This window comes from Oncorhynchus keta, chromosome 2, assembly GCF_023373465.1.
Source record: "Oncorhynchus keta strain PuntledgeMale-10-30-2019 chromosome 2, Oket_V2, whole genome shotgun sequence".
In the NCBI taxonomy this organism is placed as follows: Eukaryota; Metazoa; Chordata; class Actinopteri; order Salmoniformes; family Salmonidae; genus Oncorhynchus; species Oncorhynchus keta.
In genome coordinates, this window is record NC_068422.1 from 35,440,882 (window position 1) to 35,461,541 (window position 20,660).

Genomic DNA, 20,660 nt, shown 5'->3' on the forward strand with positions numbered 1-20,660 from the left:
CCCGGATAAAGCACTAAATAAACTTCAGTTAGTGCTAAATACGGCTGCTAGAATCCTGACTAGAACCAAAAAATGTGATCATATTACTCCAGTGCTAGCCTCTCTACACTGGCTTCCTGTCAAAGCAAGGGCTGATTTCAGGGTTTTACTGCTAACCTACAAAGCATTACATGGGCTTGCTCCTACCTATCTCTCTGATTTGGTCCTGCCGTACATACCTACACGTACGCTACGGTCACAAGATGCAAGCCTCCAAATTGTCCCTAGAATTTCTAAGCAAACAGCTGGAGGCAGGGCTTTCTCCTATAGAGCTCCATTTTCATGGCACGGTCTGCCTACCCATGTCAGAGATGCAAACTCGGTCTCAACCTTTAAGTCTTTACTGAAGACTCATCTCTTCAGTGGGTCATATGATTGAGTGTAGTCTTGCCCAGGAGCGGGAAGGTGAACAGAAAGGCTTGGGAGCAACGAACCGCCCTTGCTGTCTCTGCCTGGCCGGTTCCCCTCTGTCCACTGGGATTCTCTGCCTCTAACCCTATTACAGGGGCTGAGTCACTGGCTTACTGGGGCTCTCTCATGCCGTCCCTGGAGGGGGTGCATCACCTGAGTGGGTTGATTCACTGATGTGGTCATCCCGTCTGGGTTGGCGCCCCCCCCCTTGGGTTGTGCCGTGGCTGAGATCTTTGTGGGTTATACTCAGCCTTGTCTCAGGATGGTAGTTGGTGGTTGAAGATATCCCTCTAGTGTTGTGGGGGCTGTGCTTTGGCAAAGTGGGTGGGGTTATATCCTTCCTGTTTGGCCCTGTCCGGGGGTGTCCTCGGATGGGACCACAGTGTCTCCTGACCCCTCCTGTCTCAACCTCCAGTATTTATGCTGCAGTAGTTTATGTGTCGGGGGCTAGGGTCAGTTTGTTATATCTGGAGTACTTCTCCTGTCCTATTCGTTGTCCTGTGTGAATCTAAGTGTGCGTTCTCTAATTATCTCCTTCTCTCTTTCTTTCTCTCTCTCGGAGGACCTGAGCCCTAGGACCATGCCCCAGGACTACCTGACATGATGACTCCTTGCTGTCCCCAGTCCACCTGGCCGTGCTGCTGCTCCTGTTTCAACTGTTCTGCCTTATTATTATTGGACCATGCTGGTCATTTATGAACATTTGAACATCTTGGCCATGTTCTGTTATAATCTCCACCCGGCACAGCCAGAAGAGGACTGGCCACCCCACATATGCTCTCTCTAATTCTCTCTTTCTTTCTCTCTCTCGGAGGACCTGTTCCCTAGGACCGTGCCCCAGGACTACCTGACATGATGACTCCTTGCTGTCCCCAGTCCACCTGACCGTGCTGCTGCTCCAGTTTCAACTGTTCTGCCTTATTTTTATTCGACCATGCTATAATAATAATATAATATATGCCATTTAGCAGACGCTTTTATCCAAAGCGACTTACAGTCATGTGTGCATACATTCTACGTATGGTGGTCATTTATGAACATTTGAACATCTTGGCCATGTTCTGTTATAATCTCCACCCGGCACAGCCAGAAGAGGACTGGCCACCCCAAATAGCCTGTTTCCTCTCTCGGTTTCTTCCTAGGTTTTGGCCTTTCTAGGGAGTTTTTCCTAGCCACCGTGCTTCTACGCCTGCATTGCTTGCTGTTTGGGGTTTTAGGCTGGGTTTCTGTACAGCACTTTGAGATATCAGCTGATGTACGAAGGGCTATATAAATACATTTGATTTGATTTGATTTGATGATCGCGCCACAGGGTGCAGATTGAGAGGGACAGGAGGGAAAAGAAGGGGGAATAGAGGTTGACTCACTGTAGGACACAGAATAGTGCTGGCATTCCCGTATTATGTTACAGTCGCTATACACAACCAGAGCAAAAATAATCCTGAGTTGATGTAACCAAAATGTGAATAATGTGTAAAGGGCAATTCCGCAGTCCTGGAATTTAGATGATACCAAGGGGCCAGGGTTCGGGTCTAGAAGCAAGGATCAGACTGCTCCTACAGTTTTGCTTTGTTACTGCAGTTTAACTGAAGCCCATCCGCAGAGATTTCCAAAGACAGCCACATAGGGAAGTAGATTTAGAAAATTCCTAATAAGACACTTTAGTCATCACTTTTGCGCACAAATCATCCATTGAATTATTCAAATAATTTTCACTGAGGCAGAATTATTTTTCATCTCTCACAGCCAAATACATTAACATTTTATTTTCATCCAATGTCTGCCTTGTTTTTGGATGATGTGAGATGTCATAGCTTCTCGCGCTGCTCCTTGTGCACACTGAGTGCTATTGTGCATGTGATGTTGGTCCGTATAAACCGGATGCAATATGGATATCCTGTTAGTGATACCTTCATGCACCAATCCTTTTCGATTTGACAACATCCAGTGAAATTGCAGAGCACCAAATTCAAATTACAGAAATATCTATATTCAAGGTTCACGAAAATATAAGTGTAATACATCAAAATAAAGCTCAACTTCTTGTTAATCCAGCCGCAGTGTCATATTTCAAAAGGCTTTACGGCGAAAGCATACCATGCGATTATCTGAGGACAGCGCCCCGCATACAAACACATGAAAATCATTTTCAACCAGGCAGGTGGCGACACAAAAGTCAGAAATAACAATATAATAAATGCCTTACCTTTGAAGATCTTCTTATTTTTGAAATCCCGAATGTCTTAGTGACACAATGAATGGTCGTTTTTTTTTATAAATTCCTTCTTTATATCCCCAAAATGTCAATTTATTTGGTGTGTTTGATTCAGAAATACACCGGTTCCAACTCGCCCAACATGACTACAAAGTATCTAATAAGTTACCTGTAAACTTGGTCCAAATATTTCAAACAACTTCCTAATCCTACCTCAGGTACCCTAAAACATAAATAATTGATCAAATTTAAGATGGGATAAATTGTTTCCAATACTGGATAAAAACAGCATGAAGCGCGTTCCAGTTCACACGCAACAAACAGTAGAGTCCACCTGGAGTGACACTTACAAAGAATAGCCATACTTTTTCATTTCTCAAAATAAAAACATTGAACAATTTCTAAAGACTGTTGACCTCTAGTGGAAGCCATAGGAACTGCAACCTGGTTCCTATTAAATAGGGCTTCCGATAGAAACCCATTGGGCAAAACTATGCCTTCAATTGTTTTTGTCCTCGGGGTTTCGCCTGCCAAATCAGTTCTTGTTATACTAACATACATTATTGTAACAGTTTTAGAAACGTTAGAGTGTTTTCTATCCAAATCTACCAATTATATGCATATCCTAGCTTCTGGGCCAGAGTAACAGGCAGTTTACTTTGGGCACGCTTTTCATCCGGACGTAAAAATACTGCCCCCTATCCCTAAGAAGATTTAAACTTAAAAAAGGCAGAACATTTACCGCACTATTCAGTTCAAATGTATTTCTAATACATTTTTAAAACCTTTTCTGGAAGATGTGATCTAAGACCCCTTTACTTATTCCGCATTTTTTAAATAGAAAATGGTTAACAAATGTGTATATGCTTTACTTTTATAAAAATGTATAGACTAGCTATCATTTGATACCCAATTTGATATACTCCTGTGAACTTCACGTTGGTGCTCATGGGTCCTTTTACATGGAAATGACCTAACCTCAATCGATTAAATATTTGAACAATGTGTAACCTCAATTGATGAAATATCTAACTATATTTAATATATATGACATGAGAGAGAGATAATCACACTATTCCTATAAATTAGTGGCCAAGAGTCTTAATCTGCTGAGCAGGTTTAGCACCACTGTTTGGACCACCACTGGAGCTAGCTTCATTTCTAATGGGGACCTGCTGTGCTACTGTGGTCCTGCTGGACCCCCCAGTTTGGCTGATGGTTCAAACGTCAGAGTGCCAGGGAAGTCAGCTTGAGTGAGATTTGTTTGAAATATGATCCCAGATTCTCAGTCTATTCAACCAGCCTTTTTCTCCACATTTTTGGGGTAGATTATGAGGCCCGCTCTGCATCCTAGCTGAAGCCCGCCGGTGTGAAATCCCATTTCCTCTGGTGCAACGTGCCGTGACTAAGACCTTCTCCACATAAGGGACTTCTATAGAGGAGAGAGAGGGGAAAGAGAAGAGAAGGTGTGTAAGGGCAGAGGGGAAGAAGAGAGAGGTGAAGAGAGTCAGGAGTAAAGAGAGGAAGAGGATGCAGAAAGGTAAAAAGGGAGAGTGAGAGAAGTCAAGAGAATGATAATAGGACTAAGACATGAGCAGTGGAGAGATCACAGGAGAGAAAGTGTTTGTGTATGTGTGTGTAAGGAGGCAGACCGGCTGGAGAGGTGTCTAAGGTGCCTGAACAGGAGGATGGTTAACAGTTGCAAATTGTTTTATTTATTTATTTATTATTTATTTATTTTCAAGCAAAGGTGAATGGCTTGGTATAGTACCAGATATCTGAAAAATCAACATGTTAATACATGAGAAAAAATGAATAAACTTCAAATTACTTCAATAAATATGATAAACTCATTGATAAACTTAATCCTTGCACTGCGTTTGACTAGCCGGAAGCCCAGCCTGCCCTCTGGCACTCCAGCTCTAACTGGACCTGCTCTTATATCATGAAGATGTTGAACAAACCAACATATCAAATAATTTCAACATTCACCAGTTTACATGTTACATCATTATGATTTTCATATGTAAATCTTTATAAGTTAAATAATGTTGACAAATAATATCAAACTTCATAATGGTCTATCTGTAAATACACAGGATCACATTTCACTATTAGTTTATTGGTTTATTTGGATCCCCATTTTCTTTTTTGCGGAAGCAACAGCTATTGTTCCTGGGGTCCACTACTGACTTGGACTAGCCCACCATCAACAGTGGTGGGAACCCATTCATGAAAAGGGGTTGAATGCACCATCACTTTCTTTACAACACGTAGGACGAGACAAAGCGAATGAAATGCACATCAAGGTAAGTACACAGCTCAGACTCAGCGATCAGACATTCACATACAGAGCACAACATAATGACTTCATAATATTAGGTGATCAGTCTAACAATGGACGACAGATAAAATGTGTTGTCTGTTCTGTTACAGCTTGCTGTGTGCCCAGGCTCCAAACACGCATATGGCGCTCTCTGCTGCACATTACACACATCTGCTCAATAAACAATGAAATAGTAACTTGTATTTCGGGATCATTTCTAATGGATGGTGATGAGGATGAGAACCGTTACAGTGTGGAAGACTGTTCAGTTGGGACATAAGTATGGATCAGATATTATATGTTCTTTATCTGTTTTCTATCATGGTTCCCTGCTTTCCTTACCTTAAATAACACATCATCCATTGATGACCACCAACCTCCATTTTATGGGCACATCTTCAATCGCTATTTATAAAAATGTTCATCTGATGTACAAAATTGCCTTGCAATTCATCCTTTGAATAGCATTCCGAAAGCAAAAAGGTCAAGAGTACAAATCAATACTTCAAACTTTAACGTATTAATTTGTACTCTAGGCCTATTTGCTTTTAGGTGTGCTACGCTTTGAATTCAACAACGAGCAGTATAATCAGAATGCAAACTATTTTAGCTGTAATCATTTTACCTGCTCGCCGTCACATTATTATACTCATTCAAGAGGGATGTTCCTTTAGAGAAATGAATGTGTCTGCTAATCTTTTGTTGTCTCCGACTCTGCGTCTTGTTGTTTTAAATGTCAACCGATGTTTGTGAGATTCAAAACGAGAAGTGTGAGCATAGAAATTTGGCCAATACTTGTTCACTTTAGCAGACAAAAACTGCCCCAATCATGCCTTTTCAGATGGGGGCATTGTGAGGTGTTTTTTTTACATACCCCGACATCCTCTAGAATCTCTTGTAACAATCTCTTGTGAAATGATACGACAAACAGTTGGGTTACTAGCTTGATTATTGTCCTAGATGATGGATGTGTAAACATAAAGTGAATCAAAATTGGAATTTTTATTGAAACCAACATTTGTCTCTCTCCCTCCCTCTCTTCCTCTATGCAGAACATTCTGAACAACCTGGACCACCTGGAGCCAGCTGACCTGGAGGATGACGACCTCCTGCTGGATGTGAACCTCCCTGAGGAAGGCTCTCTACACAATGGTGAGAGGACAGACAATAGTGGCTCCAGGTGCAGTCACATACAGTGTTGATTGACCTCTACCTTCACCTTTCCCCAGGCTTGGTGCTCTTTAATAATATGATTGGTTCAGGAGAGCCCTAATCATTACACTGAAAGCCTACACACTGTGATCAGATCCGGTCACCTTTTGAATGTAGCTCTTCATTCCACTGTGTAATTGTAATCATGTTTCCTTTCCATGTTATATCTAATCATGACACATTCCCTAGCCCTATAACAAGTGCTGATTAGGTAACAAGATAAATTAATTCCATTTATCGTTTTGGTAAATATGCTTTTATTCTCAGAAACAGCATAATTGTCTGAATTTATGGGTGTGGATGGGCATGCATTTAATTACTATTTATTGGACATCGACCGTGAATCGTGGGTAATGAAGTCCCTCAACTGTATTGTGAATGCAGTGCTGACAATGCTATTCATGGGTAATGTAGTTCTTTCTACTGCTCTGAATAGACTTTGCCCAGTGTCAGACCACTGACCTGTCTTGCCAAGGGATTGCTAACAAGGGTCCCTTCATGACCCCAAAACGCACAGACAAACCCAGAGCAAACACACACACACACACACACACACACACACACACACACACACACACACACACACACACACACACACACACACACACACACACACACACACACACACACACACACACACACACACACATTACTGGGGCAGCTGCCCTTTAATTAGAACTAGCTAATGAAAGACTATATAGACAGTCACAGCCTTGTTTTTCTGTTTACAGAGTGCTACAGTGTGTGTGTTGAGTGAGTGTGACAGGAATGTTCACTCTGAAAGAATGTGAATCCAACTGGCATACTTTTCTCCTCCTTTTTGGGAAGAGCCTGTATTTATAGTCCTGTATGTCATAGCGAAGGGTCGTAGCTAAGGGAGAGGAGAGCAGAGAGAGGGTCCAGCCAAGCTCAGCCATTTGAGGCAGGCCTAGAGAGAGGGGAAGAAGGGAGGGAGATTTACTGTTGCATAGTCTTAGGCTCACTCTCCTCCCCTTCCACCCTCCTTTCCATTGACACGCAGGCTGTGCCAGCCAAGCAGGAAGGGGAAAGGAAGAAGGGAGAAGGGAAAGGGAGGCCCTGCTATTTTATCCAGCAGGCAGGCTCTAGCTCCAATGACAGGAGAGGCCCAGTGGTCTCTTCCCTCCCTCCCCAAGCTGGTGACACCCAGCCTGGCCACGAACACAGCCACCCCAGCCTCTCCCTCCCTCTCTGGTCCCAGCTCCTAGAGAGTTTCTCAGAAAACAGGGTGGATGAGTTTCTCTAGCCCTTTAAACAGCTGACTGACACTTTAGCCCACACTGTTTTCTCACACTTTCTTATATTTGGATTTCAGTTTTGTACTGTTGAGAACGTGTTTATGGATGTAGCAGAGAGTCTTGGAATGTAGCTGAGCTGACCATTTGGACAGGGTCGTCATCAGTTGCGGTATGTGGAGAGAGGCTGGATAAATTATTTATTGAGTCCTCAGCTGAAGAAAGTGGCCGACTTTCTGTATTCTGTGTCCTTTGTTTTGCACCACATCATGGTACAACTGCAGTAAGATTCAGTTATTTAAAGACGGGCAATCAATTTTATGCAGTCTGTCTTTTTGATGTTGTCTCGGTTCATTAATGGCTTGTTTGAATAGTGTTGCCAAATATTTATGTCCCTTCCTTTCTTGTTCTGTTTGAAAGGGAAATTGCGTGTCTGTCTGTGTTTTGTGGGTGAGTACGAGTTTGTTAAACTTCTCTCTTGATGTTTTCCCCTGAGAGTCCTACTGACTGTCGGCCTTAGCTTGAGTCTAGAACTGCCGTCTTTGGTTTGATGTCTTATTCAGTACAAATCATACTTCAAGCAATGGAGCAATGTGTGAATGTTTTATGAGATGAAGAACTGCTTAAAGAATCCTTATTTTGCTATGTGATTGTATTCTGACTTTCTGAGTGTATGTGCTTGTTTGTGGGTAGGTGTGTGTGTAGGAACAAATAGATGTCCTCTAAAAATCTAAACAAATCAAGTTGTCACATGCTTCTCAGGGTTCTACACAAGCTTTTTCCACTGGTGCTTTTCCAGTTGGCAGCAGCAGCACATAACTTGGTTGCACCAATTTTTATATATACAGTGCCTTTGGAAAGTGCCTTTTTCCACATTGTTACGTAACAGCCTTATTCTAAAATGGATTAACTAAATACAAATCCTCAGCAATCTACAAACAATAACCCGTAATGACAACATGGTGGTCCTTCTGTAGCTCAGTTGGTAGAGCATGGCGCTTGTAACGCCAGGGTAGTGGGTTCGATCCCCGGGACCACCCATACGTAGAATGTATGCACACATGACTGTAAGTCGCTTTGGATAAAAGCGTCTGCTAAATGGCATATATTATTATTATTTATATTAACATGAAAAAGTTTTTTGTAATTTAGGGAAAATTATGAAAACTTTAATAAAATACCTTATTTACATAAGTATTCAGCTCCTTTGCTGTGCTATTTGTTGATTATCGTTGAGATTTCCTTGAGGTTTCTACAACTTTCTTCCGGCGCCGACAGAGATGGCCGCCTCACTTTGCGTTCCTAGGAAACTATGCACATTTTGTTTTTTTATGTGTTATTTCTTACATTGTTACCCCAGGATATATTAGGTTTTATTACATACAGTTGGATATAAGAGCAACGTCAACTCACCAACATTACGACCAGGAATATGACTTTCCCGAAGCGGATCCTCTGTTTGGTCCACCACCCAGGACAATGGATCGGATCCCAGCCGGCGACCCAAAACAATGGCGCTACAGAAGGGGCAGATGTAAATGTAAGGGGCAGACGGAGCGGTCTTCTGGTCAGGCTCCGTAGACGGGCACATCGCGCACCGCTCCCAAGCATACTACTCGCCAATGTCCAGTCTCTTGACAACAAGGTAGACCAAATCCGAGCAAGGGTTGCCTTCCAGAGAGACATCAGAGATTGTAACGTTCTTTGTTTCACGGAAACATGGCTCAGTATACGTCATCAGAGTCGGTACAGCCACCTGGCGTATTCACGCATCGTGCCGACAGAAACAAACATCTCTGTGGAAAGAAGAAGGGCAGGGGGGTGTGTCTTATGATTAACGAGACGCGGTGTGATCATAACTACATAAAGGAACTCAAGTCCTCTTGTTCACCTGACATAGAATTCCTTACAATCAAATGCTGACCGCATTATCTCCCAAGAGATGTCTCTTCGATCATAATCACAGTCATGTATATCCCACCCCAATCAGACACATCGATGGCCCTGAAAGAACGTCATTTGACTCTATGTAAACTGGAAACCACATATCCTAAGGCTGCATTTATTGTAACTGGGGATTTTAACAAGGCTAATCTGAAAACAAGGCTCCCTAAATATTATCAGCATATCCAATGGCAAAACCCTGGGTCATTGTTATTCTAACTTCCGCATGCATATAAAGCCCTCCCCGCCCTCCTTTCAGAAAGTCTGACCACGACTCCATTTTGTTTCTCCCAGCCTATAGAAAGAAACTAAAACAGGAAGTGCCCATGCTCAGGTCTGTTCAGCGCTGGTCCGACCAATCGGATTCCACACTTCAAGATTGCTTCGAGCACATGGACTGGGATATGTTCCGCATAGCGTCGGACAATAACAATGATGAATACTCTGATTCGGTGAGCGAGTTTATTAGAAGTGCATCGGTGATGTTGTACCCACAGCGTCTATTAAAACATTACCCAACCAGAAACCGTGGATTGATGGCAGCATTCGCGTGAAACTGAAAGCGCGATCCACTGCTTTTAATCATGGCAAGGTGAACGGAAACATGACCGAATACAAACAGTGTAGCTATTCCCTCCGCAAGGCAATCAAACAAGCTAAGAGTCAGTATAGATATGAAGTAGAGTTGCAATTCAACGGCTCAGACACGATAGGTACGTGGCAGTGTCTACAGTCAATCACGGACTACAAAAGGAAAACCAGCCCCGTCGCAGATCACGATATCTTTCTCCCTGAGAAATTAAACAACTTCTTTGCTCGCTTTGAGGACAACAAAGCCAAAACCAACCCAAAACCTGCAGGCTCTCCTTCACTGCAGCCAAAGTGAGTAAAACATTTAAACGTGTTAACCTTCGCAAGGCGCGTCCTCAGAGCATGCGCAGACCAGCTGGCTGGTGTGTTTACGGACATATTCAATCACTCCTTATCCCAGTCTGCTGTTCTCACATGCTTCAAGAGGGCCACCATTTTTCCTGTTCCCAAGAAAGCGAAGGTAACTGAGCTAAATGATTATCGCCCCGTAGCACTCACTTCCGTCATCATGAAGTGCTTTGAGAGACTAGTCAAGGACCATATCCCCTCCACTCTACCTGAAGCATGGGAGAAACTTCCCAAATGCAGGTGTGCCAAGCTTGTAGCGTCATACCCAAGAAGACTCAATGCTGTCAAAGCTGCTTCAACAAAGTACTGAATACTTATGTAAATGTGATATTTCAGTTGTGTGTAGATTGATGAGGGAAAAAAACATTTTAATCAATTTTAGAATAAGGCTTTAACCTCTTGCTCCTACCTGACACGCAGGCGTCCCATCTAGACATCTGGAAATGCAAATGCGCTATGCTAAATGCTAATAGCACTCGTTAAAACTCAAACGTTCATTAAAATACACATGCCAGGTACTGAATTAAAGCTACACTCGTTGTGAATCCAGGCAACAAGTCAGATTTTTAAAATGCTTTTCGGCGAAAGCATGACAAGCTATTATCTGATAGCATGTAACACCCCAAAAGACCCGCAAGGGACGTAAACAAAAACAAAACGCACAAATAAAATATAAAACATTCATTACCTTTGACCATCTTCTTTGTTGGCACTCCTAGATGTCCCATAAACATCACTATTGGGTATTTTTCTTCGATTAAATCGGTCCATATATAGCCTAGATATCGATCTATGAAGACTGTGATCAAGGAAAAAAATAGCGTTTTATAACTTAACGTCATTTTTTAAAATTAAAAAGTTGACGATAAACTTTCACAAAACACTTCGAAATACTTTTGTAATGCAACTTTAGGTATTAGTAAACGTTAATAAGCGATCAAATTGATCACGAGGCGATGTATATTCTATAGCTGTACGTCTGGAAATAATGTCCGGGTAAATCTCAACCAAAATATCCGGTCGGAGACCGGAAGAAAGGCGCTACCTTGATAAGACTGTTGACATCGTGTGGAAGCTGTAGGTATTGCAACCTCGGCCCCATTTAATGTGGTTCACATTCAACAATGGGTTCTAGTAGCGCATGGATATATTTTCGCATTTTCAGTGATCAGATTTTCCTGCGCTTTTCGATGAAACGCACATTCTGTTATAGTCACAGCCGTGATTTAACCAGTTTTATAAATGTCTGAGTGTTTTCTATCCACACATACTAATCATATGCATATACTATATTCCTGGCATGAGTAGCAGGGCGCTGAAATGTTGCGCGATTTTTAACAGAATGTTCGAAAAAGTAGGGGGTAGAAGTAACAGGTTAACGTAACAAAATGTGGAAAAGTCAAAGGGTCTGAAAAGGCAATGTGTGTGTGTATATTTATTATTTCACACTCAATTAGTATTCGGTAGCATTGCCTATAAATTGTTTAACGTTTTGGGTAGCCTTCCACAAGCTTCCCACAATAAGTTGGGTGAATTTTGGGCCATTCTTCCTGAAAGAGCTGGCGTAACTGAGTAAGGTTAGTAGGCCTCCTTGCTCAAACACGCTTTTTCAGTTCTGCCCACAATTTTTCTATGGGATTGATGTCAGGGCTTTGTGATGGCCTCTCCAGTACCTTGACTTTGTTGTCCTTCAGCCATTTTGCCACAACTTTGGAAGTAAGCTTGGGGTCATTTTCCATGTGGAAGACCCACTGGTGACCAAGCATCAACTTCCTGACTGATGTGTTGAGATGCTGCTTCAATATATCCACATACTTTTCCTACCTCATGATGCCATCTCTTTTGTGAAGTGCACCAGTCCCTCCTTGCAGCAAAGCACCCCCACAGAATGATGCTGCCCCCAACCCGTGCTTCACGATTGGGATGGAGTTCTTCGGCTTGCAAGCCTCCCCCTTTTTACTCCCAACATAACGATGGTCATTATGGCCAAACAGTTCTATTTTTGTTTCATCAGACCAGAGGATATTTCTCCAAAAAGTATTAGCTTTGTCCCCATGTGCAGTTGCAAACCATGGTCTGGCTTTTTTTTATGGCGGTTTTGGAGCAGTGGCTTCTTCCTTGCTGAGTGGCATTTTCTGGTTATGTGGATATAGGACTCGTTTTTACTGTGGTTATAGACACTTTTGTACCGGTTTCCTCCAGCATCTTCACATGGACCTTTGCTGTTGTTCTGGGAATGATTTTCACTTCTCGCACCAAAGTAAGTTCATCTCTAGGAGACAGAATGCGTCTCCTTCCTGAGCAGTATGACGGCTGTTTGGTCCCATGGTGTTTATACTTGTGTAACATTGTTTGGACAGATGAACGTGGTACCTTCGGGCATTTGGAAATTGCTCCCAAGGATTAACCAGACTTGTGGAGGTCGACATTTATTTTCTGAGGACTTGGCTGATTGTTTTTGATTTTCTCATGATGTCAAGCAAAGAGGCACTGAGTTTGAAGGTAGGCCTTGAAATACATCCACAGGTACACCTCCAATTGACTCAAATTATGTCAATTAGCCTTTCCGAAGCTTCTAAAGTCGTGACATCATTTTCTGCAATTTTCCAAGCTGTTTAAAGGCACAGTGAACAGAAGTATGTAAACTTCTGACCCACTGGAATTGTGATTCAGTGAATTATAAGTGAAATAATCTGTCTGTAAACAATTGTTGGAAAAATTGCTTGTGTCATGCACAAAGTAGATGTCCTAACCGACTTGCCAGAACTGTAGTTTGTTAACAAGAAATTTGTGGAGTGGTTGAAAAACGAGTTTTAATGACTCCAACCTAAGTGTATGTTAACTTCCGACTTCAACTGTACATACACACACACACACATTGATAATGATCTGGCCTGTGTCCCATAATGTACCTGCATTCCATTCAACATTCAGGTAAATATGCCTGTGGCGCACTGGGCCAGTGCCAACTGAAATCTACTGGCCCAAATTTAAAAACAATCTGACCATAAAGCAAATGATGGGTGCATAATTTCAATAGCAGGTGATTTTAGATTTAATTTGTAGTCTAAGAAAATAATCTATACAGGGTTCATACAGACATTTGAAAGGGAGATTCAAGGGCTTTACAAGCACTTAAATTGTAATTTAATTAAGGACCTACATTTTATATGTAATTGTTGTATAGATTAAAAAAAAAACTCCACCCAATATGTATGCAAAAAATTATCACTTCAAGAATGCATTTTTTATAATCTATCCTAAATGGTATTAAGTTTGATTTTCACCTTATTTTTTACATTCTAAAATGTCAGAGTAATGTGAGCATTGGGGGGGGTGTAAAGTGTTGGTTACATTTTTTTATTTGTATTTTTTTTTTGGGGGGTGGTCAAGGTGAGGAAGAGGATTATTTAAAGCTGGTTCCACGTTTCTGGTGTCAGGACAGAGAAGAGCTTGGTCTGGGCTTAGCAGGAACTGCCCTCCCGTAATGGTGGTATGGCCAAAAGACTTGAGGTGGCGGAGTGCTCAGATTGGGGTGTAGGATTTGAGCATAGCCTGAAGTTAGTGAGGGGCAGTTCCTCTTGCTGTTCTGTAGGTAAGCAGCATGGTCTTGTAGTGGCTGCGAGCTTCGACTGGAAGCCGGTGGAGTGTTTTCGGAGGAGCGGTGTGACATGAGAGAAATTGGGAAGGTTGAAAACCAGGCGGGCAGAAGCATTCTGGATAAGTTGCAGGTGTTTGATGGCACAAGCGGGGAATTGTTCAGTGTCATCCACATAGCAATGATAGGAGAGACCATGTGAGAATATAGAGACAAGTGACTTGGTGACTAGAGAGAAAAGGGCCTAGAACCAAGCCATGAGGGGACACTAGTCGTGAGAGTACGGAAAAAAAGAAAGAGGTCAAGGCGTAGGGTAGTTCTGTGTGAGTGAGACCAGAGTCAATAAGCTGAGTGAATAAGTAGCAGATTTTTTTCAAAGTGGTTGACAAAGTCACCTGGACAATATGATTTTCGTGGGTTGACACGTTGAAATTATTGCTTGATGTCTTTCACAGAAATCTGTATATCAATAGCTGGTATGGTGTCTATACTGTCCAAGTCCACTTTCTGCTGTGATGTAAAATCACAAAAAGTCAACCTAAATAGAAACTGTTAAAATACTTTGGAAAAGCAAGGTCATTTGACAGTCATCCAATGTCTCTTTGGTTTGTAGCCTATGATGGTTTGTAGCCCTTGCCAGGATGTCTTACGGTCCTTGAAAATGTTTTCTAATTGGTCTTTGTACTCTGCTTTGCACTGCTTAAATATTTTTAAGTTGCCTCTGTTATTTTTCCTTTCCTCTTTACTGCCACCTGATTTAAAACACTTTTTTTCTGGTTGAGGAGTTCTTTTAATTCCTGAGTTAGGAATTAAAACAGTTTATTATTGGGGGAGATATTGCCTTCATTTTTGGGAATAATGAGATCCTCACCGAAACAGATGTACTCAGAGACGGTATCCGCTGCCTCTTCCGGGTCATCGGTGCCGTCCATCAGAGCTGCCCAATCAGTTGACTCAAAACAATCATGGAGGGCTTCAGTCCATCTTTTAATCTCCACCTTTTTAGCCTTTTCTCATTACAGACGTGCTTTGTAGCCTGGGATGAGCTGAACCATGTTATGATTGGGTAGTGCCTTGGATAAATACACACATGGGATGTTAGCAAAACAGAGGTTCAGAAAGGCTTCATTTCGGGTAGGACATGTAACATATTGCTGATATAATGGTAAGTGTTCAGATAGATTGCACATGTTAAATTCTCCCAGGATCAGCTTTACTGCTTCAGGTGACTGTCTCAGCCTGGGATACAAGGTCGTGAATCAAGTCGGCAGCTATTTGGGTGTCAGCGTGGGATACGTAAACAATAAAAAATTGGATCTGATTTATTTTCCCATGGCAGGTAGTATGGCCGTAGGTTAAGAGCAAGGAGTTCAATGTCTTTATTACAGACATTGTGCTTAGTTGTAGTATGAGCAGGATTGCAATAGTTCTCATGGATGATTGCACAAACCCCACCACCATATCTTACCAGAGTCGATGTTTTGATCCATTCTAATAATTGTGGAGCCATGCAGCTCCACAACGGAGTCGGGATCCTGTTCCGTAAGCCAGGTCTCAGATAGACAGATCAAGCAGGATTGTCAGTACTCTCAGAGGTATTTGGTACAAGTCCATAAGTACCTAGCAAAAAGACAGTACTAGACCACAACAGATTAAGACAAACAAATGATACTTATCACTCCTGGAGATATCAGGAGTCCTCTAGCTACAGAAAGAAGCGTAAAACCCTTCAATTGAAATGTCAGGAAATGAAAACGCCTACGTATCTCATAAAATGTTATCATAACTTAAATCACGGAATAATTATATTAGACTTCTAAATTTGCTACCATAACTTCAATGACTTTTCAAGGATCAAAGCGCCTGCTTCCGCCATCAAGCTGTACCGGAGCGCCAAGTCTGGGACTAAAAGCCTCCTGAACAGCATCTACCCCCAAGCTTTAAGACTGCTGAACAGTTACTCAAATGGCTACCCTGACTATTTGCATTGATCCCCTTTTTATTTGCAATGACTCTATGCTGGACTCTACCCACACATACTACACTGATATTCCAACATACAGTTACGTCATTTAGCAGACGCTCTTATCCAGAGCGACTTATAGGAGCAATTAGGGTTAAGTGCCTTGCTTAAGGGCACATTGACAGATTTTTTGTTAATTTGACTCAGGGATTCAAACTAACAACCTTTCAGTTACCGGCACAACGCTCTTAACCACTAGGCTACATATACACACATATACACACACTACCTACGCTCACACACAAAACACACACACATGCATATTGATGCCACACACGCACACGCACACTCACATAAAGACACGTTTAAAAAACGTTCACACTCTTCCCAAATGCTGCTGCTACTCTGTTTATTATCTATCCTGATTGCCTAGTCACTTTTATCACTACCTACAGTACATGTACATACTGTACTACCTCAACTACCTCGTGCCTCTGCACATTGACTCAGTACTGTTACTCCTTATACAGTATATAGTCTCGTTATTGTTATTTTTGGGGGTTACTATTTCCTTTAACACTTTTAGCAACTTTTCCTTACTTTTTAACTCTGCATTGTCGGGAAAGGGCTCATAAGTAAGCATTTCACAGTAAAGCCTACACCTGTTTAATTCAGGGAATGTGACAAATTACATTTGTATTTCATATTCAAGGTAGGCTATTCCATGATGACTGAATTGTGCATTGCAAATATTGAACCAAGACTTTGAATTTAATTGGTTTGCATACCCATTCTTGCCTTAGCATTTACTGGTAGATATCATAACTTTGAAAATGTTTCCTACCACTGTCGGGTTTCTCTCCACACAACAACCAGCTGTTTGAGAGCTGTGCGCTATTCTGTCCGACAGATTACCTATAGACTATATGTGTGCTGCGTGCGTGATTAATAATCAACATAACGAACAAACAGCTTCTGGAATCTATCTGTTTTTAAAAAAAATAAATGATTTAGCCTGGATTAAAAATACTATTTTTTTTCACTGGCCCAAGCGGGTTTCCAAAACCTCCCCTGCATGTTGAGCCCTAACACACACAGACATGGGTATTCCCGTGCCGTTGTTGCCTCTTCAGAAAGTTGATTTAATTTTGGTCAATTGCATATTACTGTTTGAATAAATTCTGATGATAAAAAAAAGCGAATTGTGATCAAAAAAGGAATGGGACCAGGTAAAAATAAATATATAGATATATTTTTTGAGCAAATCAAATAAAAATTTGTGTTGCACTGCCAAGTCAAATGGACGCGAATGCAACTGTTTTGGTCACAGTATCGAACCCAGGTGTAGACTAACAGTGAAATGTTTATTATTTTCCAACAATGTAGGGATAAAGATAAGATCATGGGGCAATATTTGTTTGTGTGTGTACAGGAGTCTGTTTACATGCAACATATAGGACCACTGCCCCCAGACACACACACACACACACACACACACACACACACACACACACACACACACACACACACACACACACACACACACACACACACACACACACACACACACACACACAAACGTCTTAGATTCTAAGCTAACTCTTGGATGATCGTGACCTCTCTTTCTCTCTGTGAAGACGCTAACGGGATGTCCCATTTTGAACGCTCAGAGAGGGGGGGGCGACAAGGTCACTGGAGGAGAAGGCAGCATCACTGGAATGGACCGGATCACTTCCACAATGACACCAGGTGAGAATCAGTAGCTATCCTACAGCATGAAAATGGTAAAAATACCAAACATAACATAGTATGCTAGGTGTGCTATATTTAAGCAATAAGGCACAAGGGGGTGTTGTATATGGTCAATATACCATGGATAAGGGCTGTTCTTATGCATGATGCAACGCAGAGTGCTTGGATACAGTCCTTAGCTGCGGTATGTTGGCCATATACCTCTAACCCCTGAGGTGCTTTATTGCTATTATAAACAGGTTACCAATGTAATTAGAGCAGTAAAAATAAATGTTTTGTCATGCCTGTGGTATATGGTCTGATATACCACTGCTGTCAGCCAATCAGCATTCAGGGCTCGAACCACCCACTTGATAATCGTGAATATGAAGCTCCAGGGTGAAATGATTTACAAAAAGCCAGAGTGCATTTTGTAAATGACTTAATTTTCCCATTTACACCTTGTCAATGTGGCAAATATAAATATCTGACTGCCTCTCTCCCCCCACTCCCACTCCCAGGGATCCAGTGTTCCAGCAGTATGATGGTTATGCTGGCCCTGTGGGGTTCAGGGTAGGCCCCCGGCCCTTTCTTCCCGTAGGGAGACACAATGGACACACGGGGGCGCTGGACGAGCTCACACTCAAACATATGGCCCAGGACTGCAGCTCAGTGAAAAACCAGCTGCTTACACTCAAGAGTTTATTACAGGTAACACACACTCCCTCAAAGGCTTGAATGTAGTCCTCGGGAACTCAATGTAATTCCAATCTAATCACTCTGTTGAGTTGAGATATGACTAAGCAAGTGGAAATCATATCTTGTAACTGTTGTCAGCTCCTTTTAAAATTAAATAGATTTAGCATCCAATAAAATGTAACTTTAGTAGAATAACTATTATGTCAAGGTTTGAGTTTACACTTCGCTAGACGGAGGCTGCTGATGTTGTATCAAGCAGTAGCTTTATAGGAGTTTATCACACATCCAGGTGGGAGAAGGCTTCTGAAGTTGAAAGGTAGTGGAAATCTGCATTGCTGCCACAGTGAACCTCTATGCCTACTTGTGAGAATGTAGCAGAGATACACACTGAATCTCTCCCACATCTCCTTAGATGGAGAGATTTCTGGAGAAGAGAACTGGTTTGATATGATGTAATCATAGAAAATAGCTGCTGGCTTTACTGTGCTTTACTGAGAATGTCACATGTCTCATGTCCATGGCTTGCGAGTGAGTGACTGTGGCAGATGGTTTTATTCTATGTGTCACTCATCTCCTCTTACCTCTTACTACGACCCTGCTCCTCCCTTGTGGGTTACCTGTGGTACCTAATCACTTAATAGATCTGTCGGTATCAGATGACACATTCCATTTAACAGACACACACACACACACATACACGCACACGCACACACGCACACACGCACACACGCACACACACAGTGTGTGATGTGACGTGTGAGACAGCTAATCAGTAGTGTCCAGCCTCGGACTGTACAGCGTCTCATGTCTGGCCCTGTAGGACCCCAATATCTACCTTAGTGTCAGGCTGGTTGATATTGGCTTTGGCCTCAAAGCCCTCAACAGATTACATTCCTCCAAAACAAGTCAACTGTGCCTCAAGATTATCTCTGACATGACATGACAAACACATATCGACACACAGTTCACTTTCTGTGATGGTAATTGTATTTGCTTGTCAGAGCTGCGATTCTGTTCATTATCTCCAAAAATGTTTGATTCATGTTCATTTGATATTTGACCTCTGACTGTAAAAGAAGTGCTGTTGCTGCTGGTAATAGTCATCTAATTGACAAAGTCTGTTTGTTTTCTTTAATTAACAGGGTAGTTTGGCCTTGAGCACCAAACAGTTTGTTGGCCCGCCCATTAGTTGTTCTCTTCTTAATTGTTTCTTTGGAGCTGTAATGTTGTGCTCTGGGCAGCAGCTGTAAAATGCATCTCTACTTTAGTCATAATTGATCTATCTGAGCTACAAGCAACAGGCTGTATCGGTGTACCTAGCTGACTATAGGCAAGCTAGAACGTCCAAAAGCAGAAAATTACAGTTATTTCGGGATACACAGTGAAAATGTCCCTCTGCTTGAGAAAAGTTATTTTTATGTCTACCAAACTGCTTCAAGGCCCTTATCAGCCATTCTACAGAATAATCTACTGAATAAGCTCCCAACTATGTAGCAATTAGTAGTATCATTATAATACCATCTAAAATACTATATACCTACAGCTAGTTCTCCTTTCTGCCCAGCATAGTACTGTTCAGAATACTGAATCTTATGTTGTGTTTTTTCTGATGTTTGTAGATGGAGGACGGTGGCCCAGAGGTTGTTGAGGGCGGTGAAGAGGATAACAGCATGACCCTACAGGTAGGACCCCACCTTGAAAAACACTATTTCGGACTTTGAGCCAAAACAAGTAGCATTGTTAGACTAGAAATTAACCACTGTGCGTTTTTCAGTTGGAGGAGCTAATGAAGGAGGTGTGGAAGCTCAGGGAGGAGCTGAGGACTAAGGAGAGATCAATCGCTCAGCTCACACTACAGCAACAGCAGCTACAGCAACAGGGGGTGAGTCTCCAGGAGGGGTCATCCAGAGGACTGCAGTCATTCTCTGCCAGTGCACGACAGCTGCTTAGTGCAACATTGGGTTATGTGGGAGTTGTGGTTTTACTTATACCATAGTCAGACATCTACATATGTGGGAATGGTAATCTCAGTTCTGTTAGCTTTTACCTGGATCCATCAGTGTTGTAACGTTCGTTAGTGTTCAGGTGCTAGTGGTCTCAATAGGCAAAAAAACAGACTGTCCACTGACGTTATTCTAATTCCCCATGTACAGTAATACCAAATGTATGGAAGCCCTGAAGCCCAAGGCAAAACAAATACATTACAAATGTAGACTCATTTGAACAACTTAGTATCTCGTTCAAATTACATAGTTTTCTCGTTTGAATGACTTAGTAAAAAAATGTTATTTTAGACCTAATTTCTTATGCAGCTTGTCAGTCAGTGTGAT

General features: G+C 42.0%; 1 protein-coding gene across 1 annotated transcript in view; it reads left to right on the forward strand.

Moving 5' to 3' along the window:
- Window positions 1-7,281: 7,281 nt before the first annotated feature.
- The window catches only part of LOC118361706 (uncharacterized), a 34,910-nt gene continuing 21,531 nt past the window's right edge, over window positions 7,282-20,660 (forward strand). Inside the window, exons 1-5 of the mRNA XM_035741859.2 lie at window positions 7,282-7,628; window positions 17,538-17,649; window positions 18,153-18,342; window positions 19,950-20,012; window positions 20,105-20,212. Coding sequence (XP_035597752.1) covers window positions 17,549-17,649; window positions 18,153-18,342; window positions 19,950-20,012; window positions 20,105-20,212 — 462 coding nt within the window. The 5' untranslated portion in view covers window positions 7,282-7,628; window positions 17,538-17,548. The remainder of the gene's footprint in view (window positions 7,629-17,537; window positions 17,650-18,152; window positions 18,343-19,949; window positions 20,013-20,104; window positions 20,213-20,660) is intronic.